We start from the raw sequence: 19,888 nt of genomic DNA on the forward strand, positions 1-19,888 counted from the left end.
AAACTCTCAGAGGGCCATGAAACTTATTTTCTGTTCACAGAACTTGTTTCATAAACCAGTACAATGTTCAATTCATCAGGTGGGAGGGAAAAAAAAAGTAGAAGGAAGAATGACCCTTAAAATAGACTTTAAAAAAAAAAATCTAAAAAAACTATGACTCCCAATGACCTGAAAGTGGATGCATGATTCAGAAAAAAATATTTCTGTACTTAAAGACTGCCAGATATCAAATTCTCATTAACCTGGTTTATATTAATGTGATTTATAGATTTATTGGCAGAAAAATTTCAAGAAATTCCACATCCACAAAGTGCCAACCCTCAACCCCACACATGTAATACATAGGTGTGTCTCTATCACAAAAGGACCATGACATGTTAATATACTTACAGTTCCACCCATGTGAGGTGGTAGATACTCTCCACTGATATATTCTTGTACATCATTCTTGTTGGTGAACTTTAACATGCTTATTGCATCTGGGCCAAGCCAACCCTTCACAATTTTAAAAGCAGCTTTAAAACAAAAGGTATACGTAAGTGTCAGGAAGGATTTGTTGGTTGTTTTTTTGGTTGGGTTTTTTTTGTTGGTTGTTTGGGTTTTTTTGGGTTTGTTTTTTTTTTTTTTTTGCAGTGTACCTGTAGACCTTACAGAACACAAGTGAGCTATGTCCCATAAGATATGACAGTACCTGTTATAATGGAAATAAACAGCCCAAGGGAAACAATATTAATTACAGAGAAAATTTATAGACATGTAGTTTTCTACAGATGAATACAGACAGACCAGAGACTGTCATGGAAAGAGTATCTTTGGTTTAATAAGTGACAAATTCACTGTCTTGGAATTCAGTCCAGAACACATTGAGGGGGTAAAAATCAATTGTGTTTCAAATCTGAATGAGGGAGACTGGAAAGTTATGTATATACTCTTCCTAGTCAAAATGTTTTCCTCCTTTAAAGGCCACTTGTTCAGATCTACAGAGTACTTTCAAACACCATAGTTATTTCAGTAACGGTAAAACATCAATATACAGAAAAACGTAAGCCAACATAAAAATATGTATTCATATAGTAAAAATGCATGAATAACATGTTAATCTTGTACATATAATTAGAAATTATTGAAGTACACACATCAAAACATATGTAACTATATCAGCGTCAGGCATCGATCAAGTTCTGTAGTCCTATTTTTGGCCGATTACGTGCCCATCATTTGTTGATGAAAATATTCCTAAATCATGAACAGATCCAGCTTTGAAAGGATTACAGTTGGTAACATTCAAAGACTAGTCTATTTATCAAGGTCTCCTAAGCTTTAAAGATAACGGGATATGTATGTTTAAAGCATGATTAAAATACAGCTAGAAGGAAGAACAAAAAGTATACAAACTACAAACTGACAGATTTAAAGATGCATGTTTAACAAATTCCACCATTCAGCTGTATCTACACAGAACAGAAAAATGCTTCCTATTTATGCTACTAGTTTTAAAAGGTTATCATGATCAAAAATAAAAAAAAAAACACCAAAAAACACACCACCACAAAACCAAAGAACTCACCATTCATTATCCATGGCATTTCAAAGATCACTATCTTTGCTGAAAAGACAAAAAAGAAAAGAAAATAAAACAAATGCCAAGTGTTTTACGTATTCCCGTTTAAGAGGAAACACAGCAATAACAGTCATGTAAAAAGTGAAGTCATTTTTACAAACTTCCATGTTTACATTCCTGTAGAAGCAATTTTGTGTAATTGGTTTTAACATATATAGTCATATAAATAAGTTTGTACAATAGCATTAGAATTTTATTAACTCTTTTCCAAGAAAACGGCTAAGTTACATACTATATATATATATACACACTTCTCTGGGATACTATTCTGACATACTGTTACTAGAAAGAAATATCCCCAAATAAGGCAGAGAAAGGCAAGATCTCAACCTGACCTAGAAAAGCAACTACTGAATGGAAAAGAAGGTTTAACAGGTATATTCAGCACCTCTTCTTCCCAAAGAAACAAACAGCAAGAGTCTTTGTAAATCCACATTTTTTAAGCTTTCTTTTTTTTTAGCAAAGTCTGAAAAGTTAGTACTTTGACTCAGAAGAGCCCCAAAGTTCTTCTCTTCAATGTTAAAAACCCAAAACCATGATGTTGCACTTGACTAAGTTTGATATTTGATCAAAATTTTGAACTTTGATCAGCAAGCTGAAATTTAATATTCAGAGTTTAAGCAGTTGCTGTACAGAATTTCAGTATTCAGATACTTTTTCATCTAAAATGTATAGTGCATGTAAGATAAGCTAGCAAAAACTATTTGGTGTTTGCCTACCCACAAAAAAATACTAGCAGGCAAGAACACAGGTTTTTCCAAGTGTGCACACAAACATGCCTTATTCTTGTTCAGAGTAAACCACTGCTCCCTAAAATTTTCTATGGCCATTTATTCTTTGTCCCCTGAAGACTCCTAAAGGATACAAACTGTCATACAAGTCTGAAAAGTTTCTACCCAAACAACAAGAAGCAAAGGAAAAAAACGAAGGCCAATTCAGTTCTACTAGATGCCTGTATAAATTTTTAATCTGTAAAAACATGCCTTAAATTACTATTACATGAAAAGCCAGTTGTTATTTGATGAATGTAAAGTTTATTTAAAATATGAATTTGTGCTTGTTTGTGAGCACAAAAATATTCTGAATCTGTAACATTTGTGTGCCATGTAGTTATCTCATTAAGCACATGCAAAGAAACTCAAGTCTCCCCAACCATCTGTAATATTATGAAATGCTCTTATTACACAAGCCTACAGAGTTTAAGATTTAACACACAATACTTACTGAGGAAGTTTGGGTAATAATCTGTGAAACAGTTGACAATAAACCGAACAAAATCCAAGTCCTAAAATAAAAGCACAGAGCAAATGTAATACAAGTCAAAGCATTAAAAATACAACCTTAGTTAAGCTATTGAGTAACACAAGATACTCATATTGTAATCATCTCTGTTCACATTTTATACATACTATAAACATCATCCAAAGTCAATGCAATACTTTTCACTTCATTAAATTGCTGCAGGACTATTGTCAAATTTAGCTTTATGATTCAAGAAATAAGTCAATAAACCCATTATCAGCACAATAATTTCAGTATCTAAACTACTGCAGAATATAAACAGGATTTAAGCTATACAGGAAAGATGGAGGAAAAAAATCTTTAGTGCTACAGAAGCTTGATAGATTATCTTAAAGCCTAACAGGGGAAAGCAATAAACATATTGAAATTTCCCTTCAATAATTTGTCTGGAGTATCATTCAATATACCACTGTCTCAGGATCTTCCAGAGAATAGTCATTTTCCTTTCCAGGGAATTTTTGGGTTTAGTACTAGTTTGCAGCACACAGAGAAATGGAGTGCTGCCTCTGCCCACAAAAGAGCTGCTTTTGTATACCACCCATTTTCAAGGTGCTTCCATCCACTGAGCAGTCCCACAGAAATACAGCCAAGTCTTCATTGCAAAATCCAGGTATAATAGAACTGACTACACAGTAAAGGGCAAAAAAGGCACTTTAATAAAACTGGTATAGATAATAAAGTAAGAATTATTATAGTTAAGTACTTTGGTTAGGTGGGAAGCCTGCCACAAGTACTCATACTTTCTCCACTCCTAACAGGAGCGACCACTACTACTTTCAGAAATGGTACAAAACATATTGCTGATGGAGGACCTAAAGCCTGTCGTAACAGTAAAAATGTTATGGGGAACAGGCTTCTGCAGTAATGTAAACATGCTATTACAACATTTGTTGACAGAAAGAAAAAAAACACACACCCCATATAAAAGGATTACCCACAACTTGAAAGCTTTATTAGTAGCTTTGGTAACTAGAAACTAACTGAAAGCTTGGTATCTTTAGAGGCAGAAGGTAGCCTTAATAGAAACATTTATCTCAGCTGGCTGTTGTTTGTACCAGGATGCAGTATCTTTCATTTAATAGCATAAACAGTGACAGATTTCCAAGCAATGACTGGAATTTCCTCTGCATTAACAAGGATGCTGCTCTTTATTCCACTGCCTATCCAAAAGCAGCACTATCAGATATCGGAAGACAGATCCATTTTTTTTGTAATGAAAGTCTGGAATTAGAAGTACAAATTTCAGCAGACCGTTCAATAACCACATCTATTCTAGTTACCTGAACTGGTGCAACAAGGCATGAGCCATCATAATTACCTGGCTGCATACCAGCGATAAAACTGACATAGTAGATGTCTATAGCAACGGAACAAACAAGTGAGGCGTACTCTGGAAAAGAACCCTGAAATCCAAGTTCTTTTAGGGTGAATTTTATCAATTACTCTACATTGCTACAGCCAGCTATTAAAAAATCCTGCTCTGTGCTAAATGTACTAGCAAGGCTGTACAATGTGTCACTTACAGACAGCACTCACTGAGATTGAGACTCCCAGAGACACAAAGACACTGGAAAGAAGTTGCTTCAGGATATGCTCCATAAAACCCAAATCAAGTTACTTTTTCACTTCAAGGAAATTACAATCCTTTAATCTTGTTATATAAAACCATGGGTCCAGTATTATCTTTAGGAGTACTGATAGACAGCTCTCAAGGCACAGGCAAGAAGAAATTCTGCCTTGCAGAACTGAATTACACCATATTTATCTGTCAAAGTATCTTCTCAAAAGCCTGTGGCCCTGTACTTCAAAGCTGCAAGGTCCTAATGCAACATTAACCACCTTGCCTAGCAAAGGTTAAAAAAAGCTTTTTCCCCACCCCCCTTACATTTAAATACATTCCTGCCATACCAACAACAATAAAAGAACAAGACAAGTTTTAGCCATTCCTGTAACAATCACAGGACAGCATGGCATTTGCTATAGAATATTGAAATTCTTCTTAGAAATAAGGTTTGGGTTTTTTAAACCAATGGACAATCTATGAGATTTTTAGTTAGATTAAATCTATAAATATATGATAGGCAAGATCTCCATCTGACAATCTAAAACTGCTTAGGTTTTGCCTCCTGAAAGTGGGTGCTAAAAATTTACTTTTTTGAACTCAGCTGAAGAGAATGACACTGTAGATTTTCACCTATTATACTAAAATTATTCAAGTGCCACCTTCCCCCACCTCTTAAAAAAAAATAATCCTGATTTTAGGTTGTCTAGGTTGAGGACCAGCAAAAAATGCAGGTGATATTGCTCTACTCGTCTAAACAAGCTTCTACAAAACAAATCTTAAAGATGCCTGTAGTAAGCTATGTATATGCATTTATGTTTTTCTTATAAACATACTAACAGGTAGAAATGCAGATCTAAAGAAAGAGATGCTATAGCATACATTCAACTCCTAACTCTATGTAAGTTTAAAAAACACATTTTCATTTCCAAATTTCTGAAAAGGACCTCAACCAATAGCTAAGCTGCAGCTTCATTCTATGCCATTAACCTGACCAAGTTCTACTGGTAGTAGTAGTCTATCATTCAGACTGTATTAACAGCAACTGTACACAAAGCTGTACACAAGCTGATGCCCACTCACACCTAAAATGGATAACAACCACCCCCCCAAGATCTGATGAATGTAACTGACTCACTGTAAAGATGACAACTTAAAACAAAGATTGTACCCAGTGCACTTAGTACTAAGTAAATCTATTGATTCAGATATTAACCAGGACTTCTGCTCTATAACAAGAGCAGCTTTTGAACCAGGAGATTTTAATAACACATACCTGAACCCAACCAAGGAACAACTTAAGCAGCAAAATGTGTATTAAAAAAATTCTAGAAAAATATACAAGAAGTCCAGATGACAGCATGTAACCACTGTACTAATTAGTGTTGAGAAAGTAGAGTACTGGGATCAAAAATTTCATCTCAAAGCAAGGGAAGTGAAAAAACTGAAAAAGAAAACCCACAGCACACAGCTGACAATTCTGTCTTCAACTGCAATGTACAACTTCACAAGAAGCAGTCTGTCATTTTGGTCCTCACAGAAGTGCTGACACATGACATAAATACCAATGGACATCAGCAAGAGAGCCGTATCTCAAGCTTACCAAAATAAATGCTTAAACAAGTGAATGAAATTTATTTGTTGCTATGTTTCGTAGGTTGAAATCAATCTCATCAGAAAACCTGTTCACAAGGAATGTGTTCTAAGGCAATACTTTGTCTCCTGAAATAGACAAGAGCATTTCTGTATCACAATGGAAAAACACCATATTGAGCTGAATCTCTAGCTCAGGCTGACTAGAGGAAACCCCACTCCACATGCTACAGTGTTGATGTTACTACACTACAAGCTTAGTAAAATTTAGCATCCTTCAAAGATACGCAGGCGTATGGATGCCAAGTTACAACACATTCAGATACTGTGCAACAATCATTGAAGCCAAAGTAAACAGGGAGTGTCTTCAAACACTATGAAATTCCAGTGGTCATGTAAAAACATACTTTCATGCCTTGTGAAAGCTTTAGGGAAAAATGAAAAGATATTCAACTACCAGTATTCTAAAGTAAGAACATTCCATGAGGAGGAGTTTGGGGGAAACTAATATCTCACAGCAATATTTTCAGGATCAGTTTATGAAATATTATAGACAAAGAGACAATAAATTAAGCTTTTGAAAATCCAAAACCCCACAAATCCACACCTTCTTTAAGTCTTCCACTTTTCCATACAGGTACAGGACTTGGGAACAGTTAAAACAACCAATTCAGGAACAGTTCTTAAATACATTTAAGTTTCATGTAACATGCACAATTTGTTAAGTTCCAATAACCATCTAAACTTCAATATTCTCTGAAGTTTATTTCAGGCAGGGAATTACCCAATTCTATGCATAACTAAGGTAAATCTATAAGTAATACCCAAAGCAGACTACTGACTCAACATATGACTAATTGGTATTGAATTCATTTATTTTAATACTTATTTCCAAATACCTAGAACATGACATTTCAAATACTTAATTCTGAAATAATAAATTGATGAAAAGTTGAATTTTGTGGATTATTGTAAAAGTGGGAAATAGTTATCCAGAAAAGTTTTCAAAACTAGTATAATTCCTCTTGGCTTCTTTAATGATTTAGTTCAGCTCTACAACTTTGTCCAAGTAAAGGTGAAAACCTGTTCTTAAAATCATTATAATTTTCTACAACAACTACAACAGTTTGAATAACTATCACTTGCAGCAGTGACTATGCTACACCGCTCCTCCTTCGTTTTGTCTAGAATGCATCTAGAAACGTATAAAAACTTTTGCCAAGAGAAATGTCTCCTCTTCCGAGTGAAAAGTTGGAATCTCTCATTTACTTAAGGTCAAGCTTGGAGGAAGCAGTCTTCAGTAAAGCTGACAGGCTGGACAAGGAACTGAAAAAAGGGGTGAAGATATTCTTGAAGAAGTATAAACCTGAGTCTGACAGACAGGCCAACAATTCAGACGTCTACCACACCTGTTCAAATTCAGGAACCCTCACTTTTTATGTACCTGTACAGAACAAGCATACGGATTTCTTCACCATACTAGTCTCATCATTGTAATAACATGTTTTGTTAGTAAAAAAACAGACTTGGGCTGTATTTGGTTAAGACTAATACTGAAAGCAATGCCTACTTGATGAACTGCTCTTTTGCATCCAGCTTATTTCTCTTCACAACAAAATTCAACGGGTGGAGAGAGCTGCATGCAAGGACTTAAATGAACCCAATTTAAATATACAGGGACAGCATACATAGCATGGAGGATGGATAGGCAGGATCAGAATTGTCAGCTGAAGATGCTATCTTGTCAGAACAGATAACCATTCTCAAAGATCTCAGTCACTACATCTAAGTGTTTTAATGCTTCACCATTACTCCATGTTTCGATCCTTCACACTCTTGTCTGACTGATTCTCCAAAAGAAGATGACAATGAAAATGGAGCTGTTTAAGAACTTGCAGCATTTGTACTCATAATAAAAGATGGCTCAGCCTTTTTGGGTGGTTCAAAACTAAGTTTTATTACTGTCATCCACGACAACTTATAAACCAAGCTGGTGAGCAACTACTATATATAGTCACATGGGCTCCATCATCAAACTAAAAGCAAGTTTTCATTGTGCTGCACAAGACAGTTTAATATGTAACAAAAGACTCTGGAAACTGCTCATGTTCACAGGAGGAAAGCCCTACATATTGCCAACGTCAGCAATTAAGTTATTTAGGTATCAAGGACTGCACAAGGACTCCCCTTTTTCTGGGGACATCGGTTAAGTAATTCAGAAAGCAATCAAACACGCCACAGAAGTACTTACTATGTGACTGATTCCAGTTTCAGCCATGTCAAATACCACTGTTAAGGGCTTTCCATGGTCTCTCTTGGCATAATGTTCTAACCAAAAAGCTACCAGTTTCTTTTTCTCTAGCTGCTGTTTAGGATCTCTTGTATGATGTTTCACTTTGAACCAAACTTGTGAGAAGAAAAGAAAGACAAAAATTGAAACAAATCCAAATTAACACAAAATATTATGCAAATAACTATACAGGATGCACTGAAGTTTATTAACACTTCTGAGTATATTCACATTTCTACCAATTTTGTGGCCAATGCACAGCCAGAATAGCCATTGCATACCCTTCTACCACCACTCCATTCCTTTCTCACCTTTTTATACTTTAAAATGTTTATTTTACATAACAGAATGAGAACTAAGCATGTGGCCCAAGAAGCATGTTTCTCAAGCTCCAACTAACCAGAAACTCTACGATCTGAATTCGCATACCAAGTTAGACAGCCTGACCCAATTAACATTCACAGAAGAAATATTTCAGGTATGGAAAAAGAGAGACATTAGTTATGTTTCAGTGACAATAAAATCAGAAATCATTATTTACTCAACTTACACATTCATGTCATGAAAAAAATTGCATAATTTTCTGTCCAAGCACCAATGCAAGAAATTAATGTTTTTTATACTTTTCTCCCCTTCGTTCAGTCTCACTAAACTGAGCCACTTAGTATAATCATGCTTAGCTTTCTAAATGCTATAAAAAGGTATCACTACCACTTATCCTTGAATAGTTGCCTTGGCGGCTAAATTATGAAGCATTACAAAGTAGGCATTTTTCATACAGCACTGATATCTTACAATGATAAAGGGCAGTAAGACAAAATATAGCCATAGCATAAAAGCTGTATTTTTTCTGATCGTGATTTTTTTAAAAAACAACAACTAGTACATCGGTGTTTAAAACAGTCATTAACATACTGGATTATTAGTGTATTTCTGGAAGTTACAAACTAGCCCTTGTAAGCCAAAGAAAACCAGAATTTCAGATTTAATTTTTTGGGTTTTTTTTCAAGATCAATGCTTGGAAAACCTCATGAGCGATCTGTTTAAAAAGCCTGTCTTGCCTCACTGAATTTAATTTTTAATTAAAGTATATCTGTGAAATGTTACAATAGTTTCATCTATAGAAAACAATACTGAACATTATACACTATTAAATAATCCTCTGGAGTATTTCAGGTAATATTTACTGCTTCCCTATAAATCTTATTCTTTAATTACTAGAAGTTAACAACACCAGCTTGAGATTGAGAGTTCATTCTCCAACAGTTCTCAGCTGTCCAAGTTGTTACTGATCGTTCCAATGACAACAGAAAAAAATGAAACTAACACAAAACAAGAAAACCATTGCAGACCTCCTGTGAACCACTGCAAGTGTGCAAGAAAGTGGGCTGACAGAAAAGCAATGACAATACACTGTAATAATGAATATTTATACTAGTCATATACTCACCACGGCAGATATAGAAGCAATGCACTTCGACAGGAAAGTTAAAGACTGCATTATAAATAGGATAAAGGCTTATGATTTTTGATAACTGCTGATAAAGTTTCCCCATTCCACTTCTGTGATCCAAAGAGACACTAAGTTACCAACTTATTTTTAGTAAAAACAGTTGTCAATATGTACCTACTTCTATTTTTAAAACATTTGTTTTTTTAAAACAAATGTTAAAATGCTGGAAACAAAAATTAATTATCAGTGACTGAAAATATTATATTTGTGTAACTTACATAATTTATAGCCCTCTTTATCATATCCATGCAGAAAGAGAGAACCATTTTCAAATAACCATTTTGGAAGGACAGATTCTGTCAAGTCTGCAAAGCCAAATGAAAGATTATTTCAGTAATCATATTAATAATCACATCGTAACTTAACAGAAGTCACTAAAAATGCAAAGTCTAGCAAGAAAATACAAAAACATCTTTATAAGCCACTTTCCAAGGCCTTTACTAAACTAAAGTAAATATTGACCCCATTTAAAATCTTTACCATCTTCTTCCTCTCATGCTGCAGAGTAGGATCTATTTAGGAAGAAATAAAATAAATTTAAAAAAATACTATTTTATCTAGGCTGTCAGACTAGTGCTACTATGAATAACAAGAGCTCTGGTTCTTGGTGCTTTTTTTGGTTTGGTTGTGTTTTTTTTGTGTGTGTGGTTTGTTTTTGTTGTTGTTTTGTTGTTTGTTTTTTTTTAAGGACTCCATTCTAGCAAATGCATGAAGACTAAAGAACAGATAGCTCCCATCCTCTTAAAAAAACCTTTCAATAGACAATGCAACCACAACAAGACTGTGACACAGTACTAGCCAACATAAAAAGCAGTAGTTCTAATTTTATTTTTTTTAACTGAGAAGAATATAACTTGCTCAGTGACCCCTGGTATTTACAAAACCTTTAAAAGGTGCTTAATGAAACTACATATAGAAGTCAGTTGTAGTTCAATAGGAAACCAACACACACCATCAAAATCATTAGATAACACAGCTTACCATTAACTCTGTATTCTTTCCTCCACTGAAAGCTTTCATCAATCATCTTTAATGTGTCATCCACAACATCATGACGCCAAATCAGATAGTTTTCAACCCATTTGTCATCTTGCTGAAGTCTGTCCACATCTCTAGAATCATATTTATCCGATTTATCTAGCAAATAAATTAATTATTGTAAGAATATAGCATTTTCTATGAAAACATGAAAAAAGATTTGTAAAGTTTCAATATAAGCATCTACTAGATACAAAGGACTTCTTTTGCAGTCTCAAACTTCAGGAGATAAAGCATAGCACAAGAAATTGGTTAAAACCAGGTATCCATTGTGATGATATTTAGGAACACTACAATATTTTTCCAGTGAGAGTAATCTTTTCCGTGATTCTTACTCAGAAAAAACAACAGAAAACAAAAAGGTGTGTGTAGGGCAGTGTAATTTTTCTAAAACTTCTAAAAACAGGTTTCTATAATTAACAAATTAGTATATAGCCTAAGAATCTGTGTACTGATAAATGTATGTATTAAGCATCACTAGTTCAAGGCTTGAGCTCTCAAACTTACAGGCATCAGTATGTCCGACCATGAAGTGTCAGACAACAGATGTTATAATTTCTGAGTTTGACCACATAGTATACATCACCGCCTTAAACAAAACTGTTTTCTTTGAAAAGATTACACACTCTACACTTTATAAGTAGTTCCCTTACTGAACACAAGCTATGTGCAACTCCAGAGCTGTACAAAACACCAGGGCTCAAACTCTTCTTCTGTCAGGTTAGCAAGAGGCTAAGAGGTTAACATGCTTTAGGAAGTACTTCAGATGAAACTGAAGTTGCTGCCTTTTTTTTTTCTTTAATATATTGTTTCTTAAACAGGAAAGTTTGTAAAATACAAATGCCTAAGGGAACCTACTTTTATTGTAGATATGCTTAAACAAAGGCTCACTTTTTAGATCACCACTCCTCTTTGTCTGAAAGATCTGCATAATCGAAATGTAAATCAAGCAACAGCCCACAACAGAAACAGCTTCTGAACACACTGATACAGATCTCTTTGCTAACTACTACAAAAAAAATAAGCTCTTAAAATATCCACTTAAATTTATTTGTGATTAGCATGAAAAAAGTTAAGACTGGTTGTTAATAGATGCTAATTTTCACATACTGGAAAGCCTATTCCTCTGCCAGCTGCAATAAACTCAAAATAACTACTTTCAGGGCCATCATAGTATTAAGAACTGTGACAGGATGTTTTAGGGATGTGTATTTCAGGCATCTTAAACTCTGAGAAAGATGTTAAGACACCATTCAATTCTGCTAATATTTTTAGTTTTGCTGGCCTACATGCAGATATGACCCATTTTACTTGTCATTCAATTTATACTCCTTCCTGTCGCAAATTAGTCAATATAACTAAGATAGATATCTATTTTAAACGTACGTACCCACTAAGAGCTCTTATAGTTGGACTCCCCCAATGCATCTCTTCACATCCAGCTACTCACATACATTATCCACTCAGTTCCTTCTTCATTAGGTTTCTAATTTCTCCTTCCCTTGATCCCATCCCACTTCCTTACCTTGTTTCTTAGTCAAGCCTACAGTCAAATCCCACTTACCTAAATCTTAGTCCCCTCTTGCTCCTCTCTGCCCCAAAGCCTCCAATCCACTAAAAACTCACACTCTCAGCTCCTTTCCTTATCATTTCCATACTTGTACCAGACAGCTCATTCTCTATATATTCTAAGCCCAGTAAAGTGAACACTTGGCACAAGACTGAAATGCTGTGTAACTTCTCTGTGGCTCTGGGTATATCTGGCAAAGACTTTGAGTATTAAAGTCTCAATCACTCATTTGAAATGTGTTTATTCCACAAATTTACAATTTGGACAGTTTTACCTGAAAAATGTTAACTACCCAATTTTAAGGTAGAATTATAAAAAAACTGACATTGAAGAGGATTTCTCAGTCCTAATTCCTGCGCACAACAACACTAACTTCCAAGTTCAAACAGGTCATCAAGTATCTTTTTCAGTCAAGTTTTGAAAACTGAAAAGTGTAGAACGATTCCACAGCCTTTCTTCATGTAAGGCGCATTCCAAAACAAATCCCCTTCAGAGATACCGTCACATACAGTAACTAAGCTGGTACATCCATAGTCAGCTGAAGCATGACAAGCACTGGCTGCTTTTTGCCATCTGATCCTAGCTGTTCTATGCTATGGATTATTTAATGTTGTATATTGGCTATCCAAGCCATATATAGCTACACATAGCTACTGCAAACTAGGGCTTTGCCAGAGCAAAGATCTACTTTAACATCAGTATTAGACACCTCCAGTGCCTGAGCAACTTTACTTCAATTTGGTTTAATAATCTGTAACATGCACTAGCTTCCAGCTAAGAGTAACTGCAGTTAATCAACCAGCCAAGAAATTTCTGAGATCGCTCCCATATATATCCTATTCGTATAAGGGATTTTGGTACCGTGTAATTAAAGATAAAAACCACACACCACCAGGTAAAAACTAAGAGGATAACATTTCACACCACTTTCTGAGGCTCTTTGCTCTCAATATCTATTTGAGAGCAGAACTGTCAGAATGACAGAATAGTGCACCTTGTATCAAACTAATTCAAAAACGTTCACATATTAAGTGGAACATGCCCCAGAACACGTTTCTGGGCCACTAAAATTTTCCAGAACTCTGAACTTAGATAATATTAAAAATATATACATTTAACTTAATTATTATTTTAAGAAAATGGAAGTGAAAGATGAATGGATAAAACATTTTGCTCAATCTTTTAACAGCAATGTAAAACAAGCTGGATTCAGCAATAGGAACAGTTGAAAAAATTAAAATATTTTTCCTCTCTTCAGCAACGGAATTTTCAACAAGCTGACACATGTCATCTGAATCTACATACATACTACAACACACACTAGATCAAAAACAACTAGTAAAATTCTACTTCTGCAGGCACTTGCAGGATGCTGGCATTTCAATTAGGTAAGCATAACAAGACTGACAGAACAACAGAAGTACTGATAACTGTATTAACCTTGTCTGATTTATCCAATTCTTGCTGCAGAATAAGTAAAATTTAGAATGGGATTGTGAACTCAAAAGAAAGGTGGTTTATCTCACACATTAAAAAAGCAGATATGAAATTACTAGTCCTTCCAATAATCCAGTAATTGAAAATATGTCCGTTCAGAGGAGGAATTCCTCCTCAAATCTGAGCATTTCCAGTAACTCTTATAGACATCTGGAAACTTGTTTCCAAACTATGCTGTAAAGTGATCCCAATGTTTCTAATTATAAATCACTTTTGGAACACCTGACTGCAGTTACTGGATTGTTAGAAATTTCTGGAGTTAAAACAGAATTAGATGAAAGAAAATAGACATCTGGGGTTCTCAACACATAATTCAAACACATCCTACACAACAATTAAGAGGCTAAAAAGGTAACAGAAGTTGTGGGGCATCCAGATGGAAATACAGGGGACACCATAAACTGAAGTATCTTACCTCAGGCAACCTCCAGCCTGACCACTTAATATACCTGTAAACATATACTGATGCTTTTCTCGCTAGAAAATTAAGTGCCTGTTTCTTCACACCTACAGAACTGCCACTAAGATGCTGAAACAGTAAGTTTAGTCACACTCTACTCAGGAAGATGGACATCTCTAAGTCCGTAACAAACAACATTTCATAACATATTTGCAATATGCCCCACTTGCCCCAAAAGAAACACAAGGAACAGCATTCACAGCTACTTCTGTTCAGAAAGAGCTAGTGAAAGCCACATATTTAACAGCAATGCCAGACCTTCATGAAACCTTTCATGATCAGGGCAACTGTACAGAAGCTGGGAAACCTAGTTTCTCCCTCAGCCAGAGATCCAAACCTTACTATCCCAGAATAGGGGAAGAGGCAAAACTGGAATGCTGCAAGACTTTTCTGTTACACTGGTAAACTGCACAGAAACAAAGAAAGACTCAGATCCAGAAGAGTGAAAGACAGCAGATTTGCTAAGCAGATGATGCTATTTACCAGAGCATCAAAACCAAATTCTAAGTTATGTATGAGGGAGTAACAGTGACAACAGCAAGGAAAAGAGACCAAAATTAGCTCTCTTCATTCCCTCAGCTAAAAGCTCTTCAGGAAAATCTGAGTGAGCAAGAAGACTGACCAGTCTCAGAGAGAACTCTGAAACCTTCAAAGTTCATAATTTTATTTAACCTTATTTTGAAAATAGCTAGTTACATTCATTTCCTCACTGAGCATTTAAGGTCAAGGGAAAAGAGAAAGAGTTCTGTTTGAACAGCAGCTTCTTCCTATTATTCGCCTTCCTCTTCTCTTGCACAAGTGAGGAGTTTTGTTCTTTCTATGACCACATTCTGGCTTTTTAATAGTTGCCATCTTTAAGCTGAGAAACTTACAGTGAAACCCTGTGACTTAATTACCATCTTCCAACATAAAGGGGCCTGTATAACACAAGACAACAGGTCTGAAAAGAACTTCAGAATCATGCAAAACTAAATGAACACAAATTTCACTGCAACACTTTCACTGGAAGAATTCATTAAATTCTTTGATGCACAAATTTTTACACAATCCTTCTCAACTTTTTTTTCTTCAGTGCTGTCTACATTACCAGGAGACCAACGCTGCACTGCTGTGTTTTCTTCTGGCATTCATGCTTTAGGAAAAAAAACAGAAGTTTGAGAATATTAAACAAGAATATAGAAGACACACTACAGGACTGAAAAAGAGGCTGCACAGTTAAGTCTCACACTAAATGAATCCAGACAGGTTCCAAATTCATAACCTGTAGGAATGACTTCTGCCTTCAGGAAGAACTCTTACGTAGAAAACAAATGTTACAGAACAAGTCATACATAAAGCTAAGTAGGGATAACTAGGTACCTTTGAATAGAAGAAAAAAACCAAAACACCACTTCATTGTGCCAAAAAAAAACAACCAACCAAACAACCAAAAACACACAACTCTGCAAAGTATGTCAATTGTTCCATTACACATATTGCCTTAAGCTATTTCAGCCAAGAAGTCTCAGGTCTGAAATAGTCATAATTATTCCTCTGACCTGCTGATGCCCAACATGTTAAGCTATTACTATAACCATTCGGGTATGTGCCTCCAATTGGTAGATGAGGAAATCAGCAAGACTGAAAACAATTTAAGAAGGTCAGTAGCCATACAATGAGGACAAAACCAGAACTGTTTCCACCCAATAAGGAGTTATTGTAACAAATTCAAGCAGCAGTAAACAAAATTATCTGCCTCCATAACACATGATACATTTAAACCTTTAGCAAAATTGAACACTCACTGGCAATAAAGACTACTTTCAATAGAAAGCTCGAGCATTAATATCACATAGCTTCCTACAAAAGTATGTTTTTATCCTATCCTTCCAGCACTTCTCAGCAAGAAAGCCAAGAATCAGCAGAAGTCAATTTTTCAGAGCACAAACTGACACAAAGAGGAATTCAAAACATTACCTTGAGTTTTGCACAGTAATTATATCACTATTTTTTTGCGACTGCCCCATGCCTAAAATTTTATTTGCAACTGGCCAACATAATTAACAAAAAGTTTTGCTAGTGGCTAAAAGAAAGTCATGATGAAATTTATTTCCTTTAGTTGGAGTGGGAAACCTCTCTTGCAAAATCTTTTTTCTGAAAATAAAGCTTTGCATAAAGAAGAAATGAAGAGGGTGCAAATGGGGAGGGCCAGGAAATGCAGGCAATAAGAAATGGTAAATATGCAAAAGGACGTGTGGAAAAGAGACTTGTAGAATAGAAAAACCTACCAAGATTTGATTATTTATAATTTCCATTGTAACATTAAAATGGAAATAATAGCCCAGGGGAAAAAAAAAGCTAATTTTAGAAATGCTCTAGGGAATGAAAATGCACTGAAGAAAAAACCCACTGTTTGCTAGAAAACATTGTTAGTACCAGTCAGTACTGGAAAATAATCTTTTGTTTTCATTGTTCCTGTCACCACCCAAATCATTTACATCACCAGTTCTCACAAAGAATCCAAACAGACAAAACAGAAATTAGGCCCCAAAACTGCAAAGATAAATTGCTCTCTGCCTACCACATCAGACAGCATCTGCTAGTCTATTGGGCCAACAGGAACTTTTCAGTATTGGAAATATGCCTTATAAATGCAAGGGTTTTAATTATTAGGGATACATATTCCTCACAAGAATAGAGGTTATCTTTCAAATACAGCTATAAAATTAACTGAAAACACTACCAACAAGGTCTCAGTTAACATTAAACACTACTTTGCAGATAAGATCTCACAGTGGCCAAGCTTTGCCTCTAGAACCACTCAATGGTCATATTCGCTGAACAATTTCAGCCAGAAAATTCTCACACAAACTATGGGGAAATCAGCCAGTAAGGTTCCCTGACACTATTTTCCAAACTGTATCCGACTATAAAAACAATTCCTTGACTGAAGCACGAAAATGAAACTGTATAATTCAAAAAATCCCAGACTTTCCAGTGCTTTCAATTGCTGAACAAAACTCCTCCCATCCTACCTTGAAACACAGATAAAAAAGTGACAGCTGCACCTGTCAGAAACAAAAGTGCCTGAAAATTTTATTCATTTTTTAGCACTTGCAGCTCACCTGTAAATAGAATTAAGTTCATCCTGTAGAGGCCCACAATTTTATGACCACACTGAACTTTCACAGTATCAATTTCTCTGTGTGCCTTGACAGTGCCCTTAAGTTCTGAAAGCAGACTAAATGTCTGGATATGAAACAATCATTTGTACCTTTACAACACAAAGTTTTATGTTTGGGGGTGTCTGCAGACATGCACCTCCACACCTCTTTCCAATTAAGAGGAAACATAGAAAACGACATTTTAGAACACATGCAGTAAAGGCTGAAGGACCACAATAAAACTATGTGTTTTTCACACTTCAGGTGGGTTTGACAACATTAATTTGCTTGTGACATTCTGAAATTTGAGGGAGGAATTTAAGTATGTAAACTCAACAAAAATCCTAATCCTATTTTCTTTAAAGGGCTAAGAGCCGTAAACCAGAACCCAAAAACAGACCGAAAAAATGTGTTCAAAATACTGCAAATAGGATTACAGCTTATCTTGCAACAGTATTCAATTATTTTAATGGCTGTGAGGACCAGCCCAACAGAGGCTTCATTACAACTAGAGAAACTTGGGGAATTCCAAGTCTGTAAGGGATAGTTCAATTGAAAAGGTAGTACTCCCTGTTGACAGCAACTGTCCCAAAAGTTCTAGGCTTTCCAAAGCCATTTTTTATGAGAGTGACTCTGGTATATAGAATACAAAGCAAGATGAATCACTTATTATTGGAAAGTATACACATTAACCGAAACTGAAAGCATAACAACAAAAATTATTTATAATTTAAGATGACCCTCCACTCTCCAGTGCCTAAGCTTTAAGACTGCCAAAGACAGATCTTTATTCATACAGAAATATCAACTATTAAAGTAAGCCTTCTCTTCTTCAAGACACTATTCTAATTATTTTGTCATCTTGCCATAAATGCAGGTCATCTTTAACCACAGCCAAAGCAGTTTCCTTTATGAAAGTTAGCAGACCAACTATATAAAACGAAGTCATACCACCCTCAAGATCCTTGAAGTTTGCAACAGAAGTGCTACACCCAATCACAAGTCATAAGAAGCATGCAACCCTTACATAAAAGCAGTAACTAGGTAACCTCAATAATTCTGATCAGGAATATCAAAGCAAGGCATGTGTTTGCAAGATTGAGGCTTATATTAAAGATGACAGACGCAACTCCTAAACTATTGGGCCCTTACTATATTTGCATTAAAAATTGGTTAGAAGCATGTTTTTAACACAAAGTCTTTAGACAGTCATAATAAAACGTACTGCTTACTGCAGTTGTTCGCATACTCTACTACTATATATTCTTCTATCATAAGCAATGCAAATCAACCTTGAAATGAAAGGAAACCCCTCGAGGCTTACCCTGGTACTCCTATCCTCCCGGCATCCCCAGCACTTCCTGGCCTTCATTTACAAGTTTAAAAGCATCTACACTTCAGAATCGAGTTGGACATGCTGCATGATTTTAATTAAGGCCAGCACGAATTTGAAGCGCAAGTTACTCTCGAAAAACAACTCTTTCCTTGACAAACTGGTCGAGGTCAGAATTCTCTCCATCCCCCCGCCACAGTCTATGTCCGAAACGCATCAAGCACAGCGGTGCCCCAGACCCCACACCGCCGCCAGCCAAACGTCACTGGGAGTCAAAAGGACCCAGACCTTTGCCCCAACACGTCCTGCTGCCCAAGACCGCCACCCAGCAGAGAGCATCCAGAGCCACCACAGAAAACCTCCTCCTCCGGGCATCATCCCCACCCGACAGCTTCGGCCACCTGAAGAAAAGACAGAAACACCCGCTCACCTGAGAAAGCGAGGACACTGGAAGCCCACAGGGGAAAAGCGACACCGGGCAAGCCCCAGAGCCCACAGCCAGGGAACGGGGCACACCGCTCCCCGCCCGCCCCCCGCTCCGCCACCGAGGCGCTCACCTGGCAGGTGCTCCGCCTCGAACCGCCGCCGAGTCTCGCTTATCAGCGCGGCCTTGTCTTGTCGCTGCTGAGGGGACACAAAAACCAGGAGGGAAGTGCAAGGAAAGGAGAGGCCGGAGCCCAGGAGAGCTCCAGCCCCTCACCTGTGCAGCGGGCCCGGCCGCCGCCCCGCCTGGGGCTGACAGCCGTGAGGAGGGCAGGCGCGCAGGGGCTTACCTCAGCCATGGTCCAGCGACGCCGCCCGCACCGGCCGCGCGGCGACAGCGGGGCCCGCGAGCGCAAGGGGCAGACGGAAATGGGGATGGAGGCGTCGCGTGACCCCGGCGGGGGCGGGGCTTGCCGCCGGCCCGCCTCCCCCGCGGCGCGAGCGGAGGGGCCGGTGCCGGCGGGCACCCGGAAGCCTCTCTCGC

At 36.8% G+C, this 19,888-nt stretch overlaps 1 protein-coding gene across 2 annotated transcripts in view; it reads right to left on the reverse strand.

Annotated features, from left to right (window-relative positions):
* The window catches only part of MOSPD2 (motile sperm domain containing 2), a 35,734-nt gene extending 15,894 nt beyond the window's left edge, over nt 1-19,840 (reverse strand). The window contains exons 1-8 of one of the 2 annotated variants that reach the window (XM_080375446.1): nt 19,695-19,840; nt 19,479-19,545; nt 10,862-11,017; nt 10,099-10,185; nt 8,329-8,483; nt 2,846-2,906; nt 1,568-1,606; nt 391-515 (exon numbers count right to left, since the gene is read on the reverse strand). In XM_080375446.1, the coding sequence (XP_080231572.1) occupies nt 391-515; nt 1,568-1,606; nt 2,846-2,906; nt 8,329-8,483; nt 10,099-10,185; nt 10,862-11,017; nt 19,479-19,545; nt 19,695-19,703 (699 nt within the window). In that variant the 5' untranslated portion in view covers nt 19,704-19,840. Of the gene's footprint in view, nt 1-390; nt 516-1,567; nt 1,607-2,845; nt 2,907-8,328; nt 8,484-10,098; nt 10,186-10,861; nt 11,018-19,209; nt 19,323-19,478; nt 19,546-19,694 lie in introns of those variants that run through there. The other variant, XM_080375447.1, reaches the window with a different exon arrangement.
* Between the last annotated feature and the right edge of the window lie 48 nt (nt 19,841-19,888).

Source organism: Falco punctatus (assembly GCF_963210335.1).
Source record: "Falco punctatus genome assembly, chromosome: 2".
In the NCBI taxonomy this organism is placed as follows: domain Eukaryota; kingdom Metazoa; phylum Chordata; class Aves; order Falconiformes; family Falconidae; genus Falco; species Falco punctatus.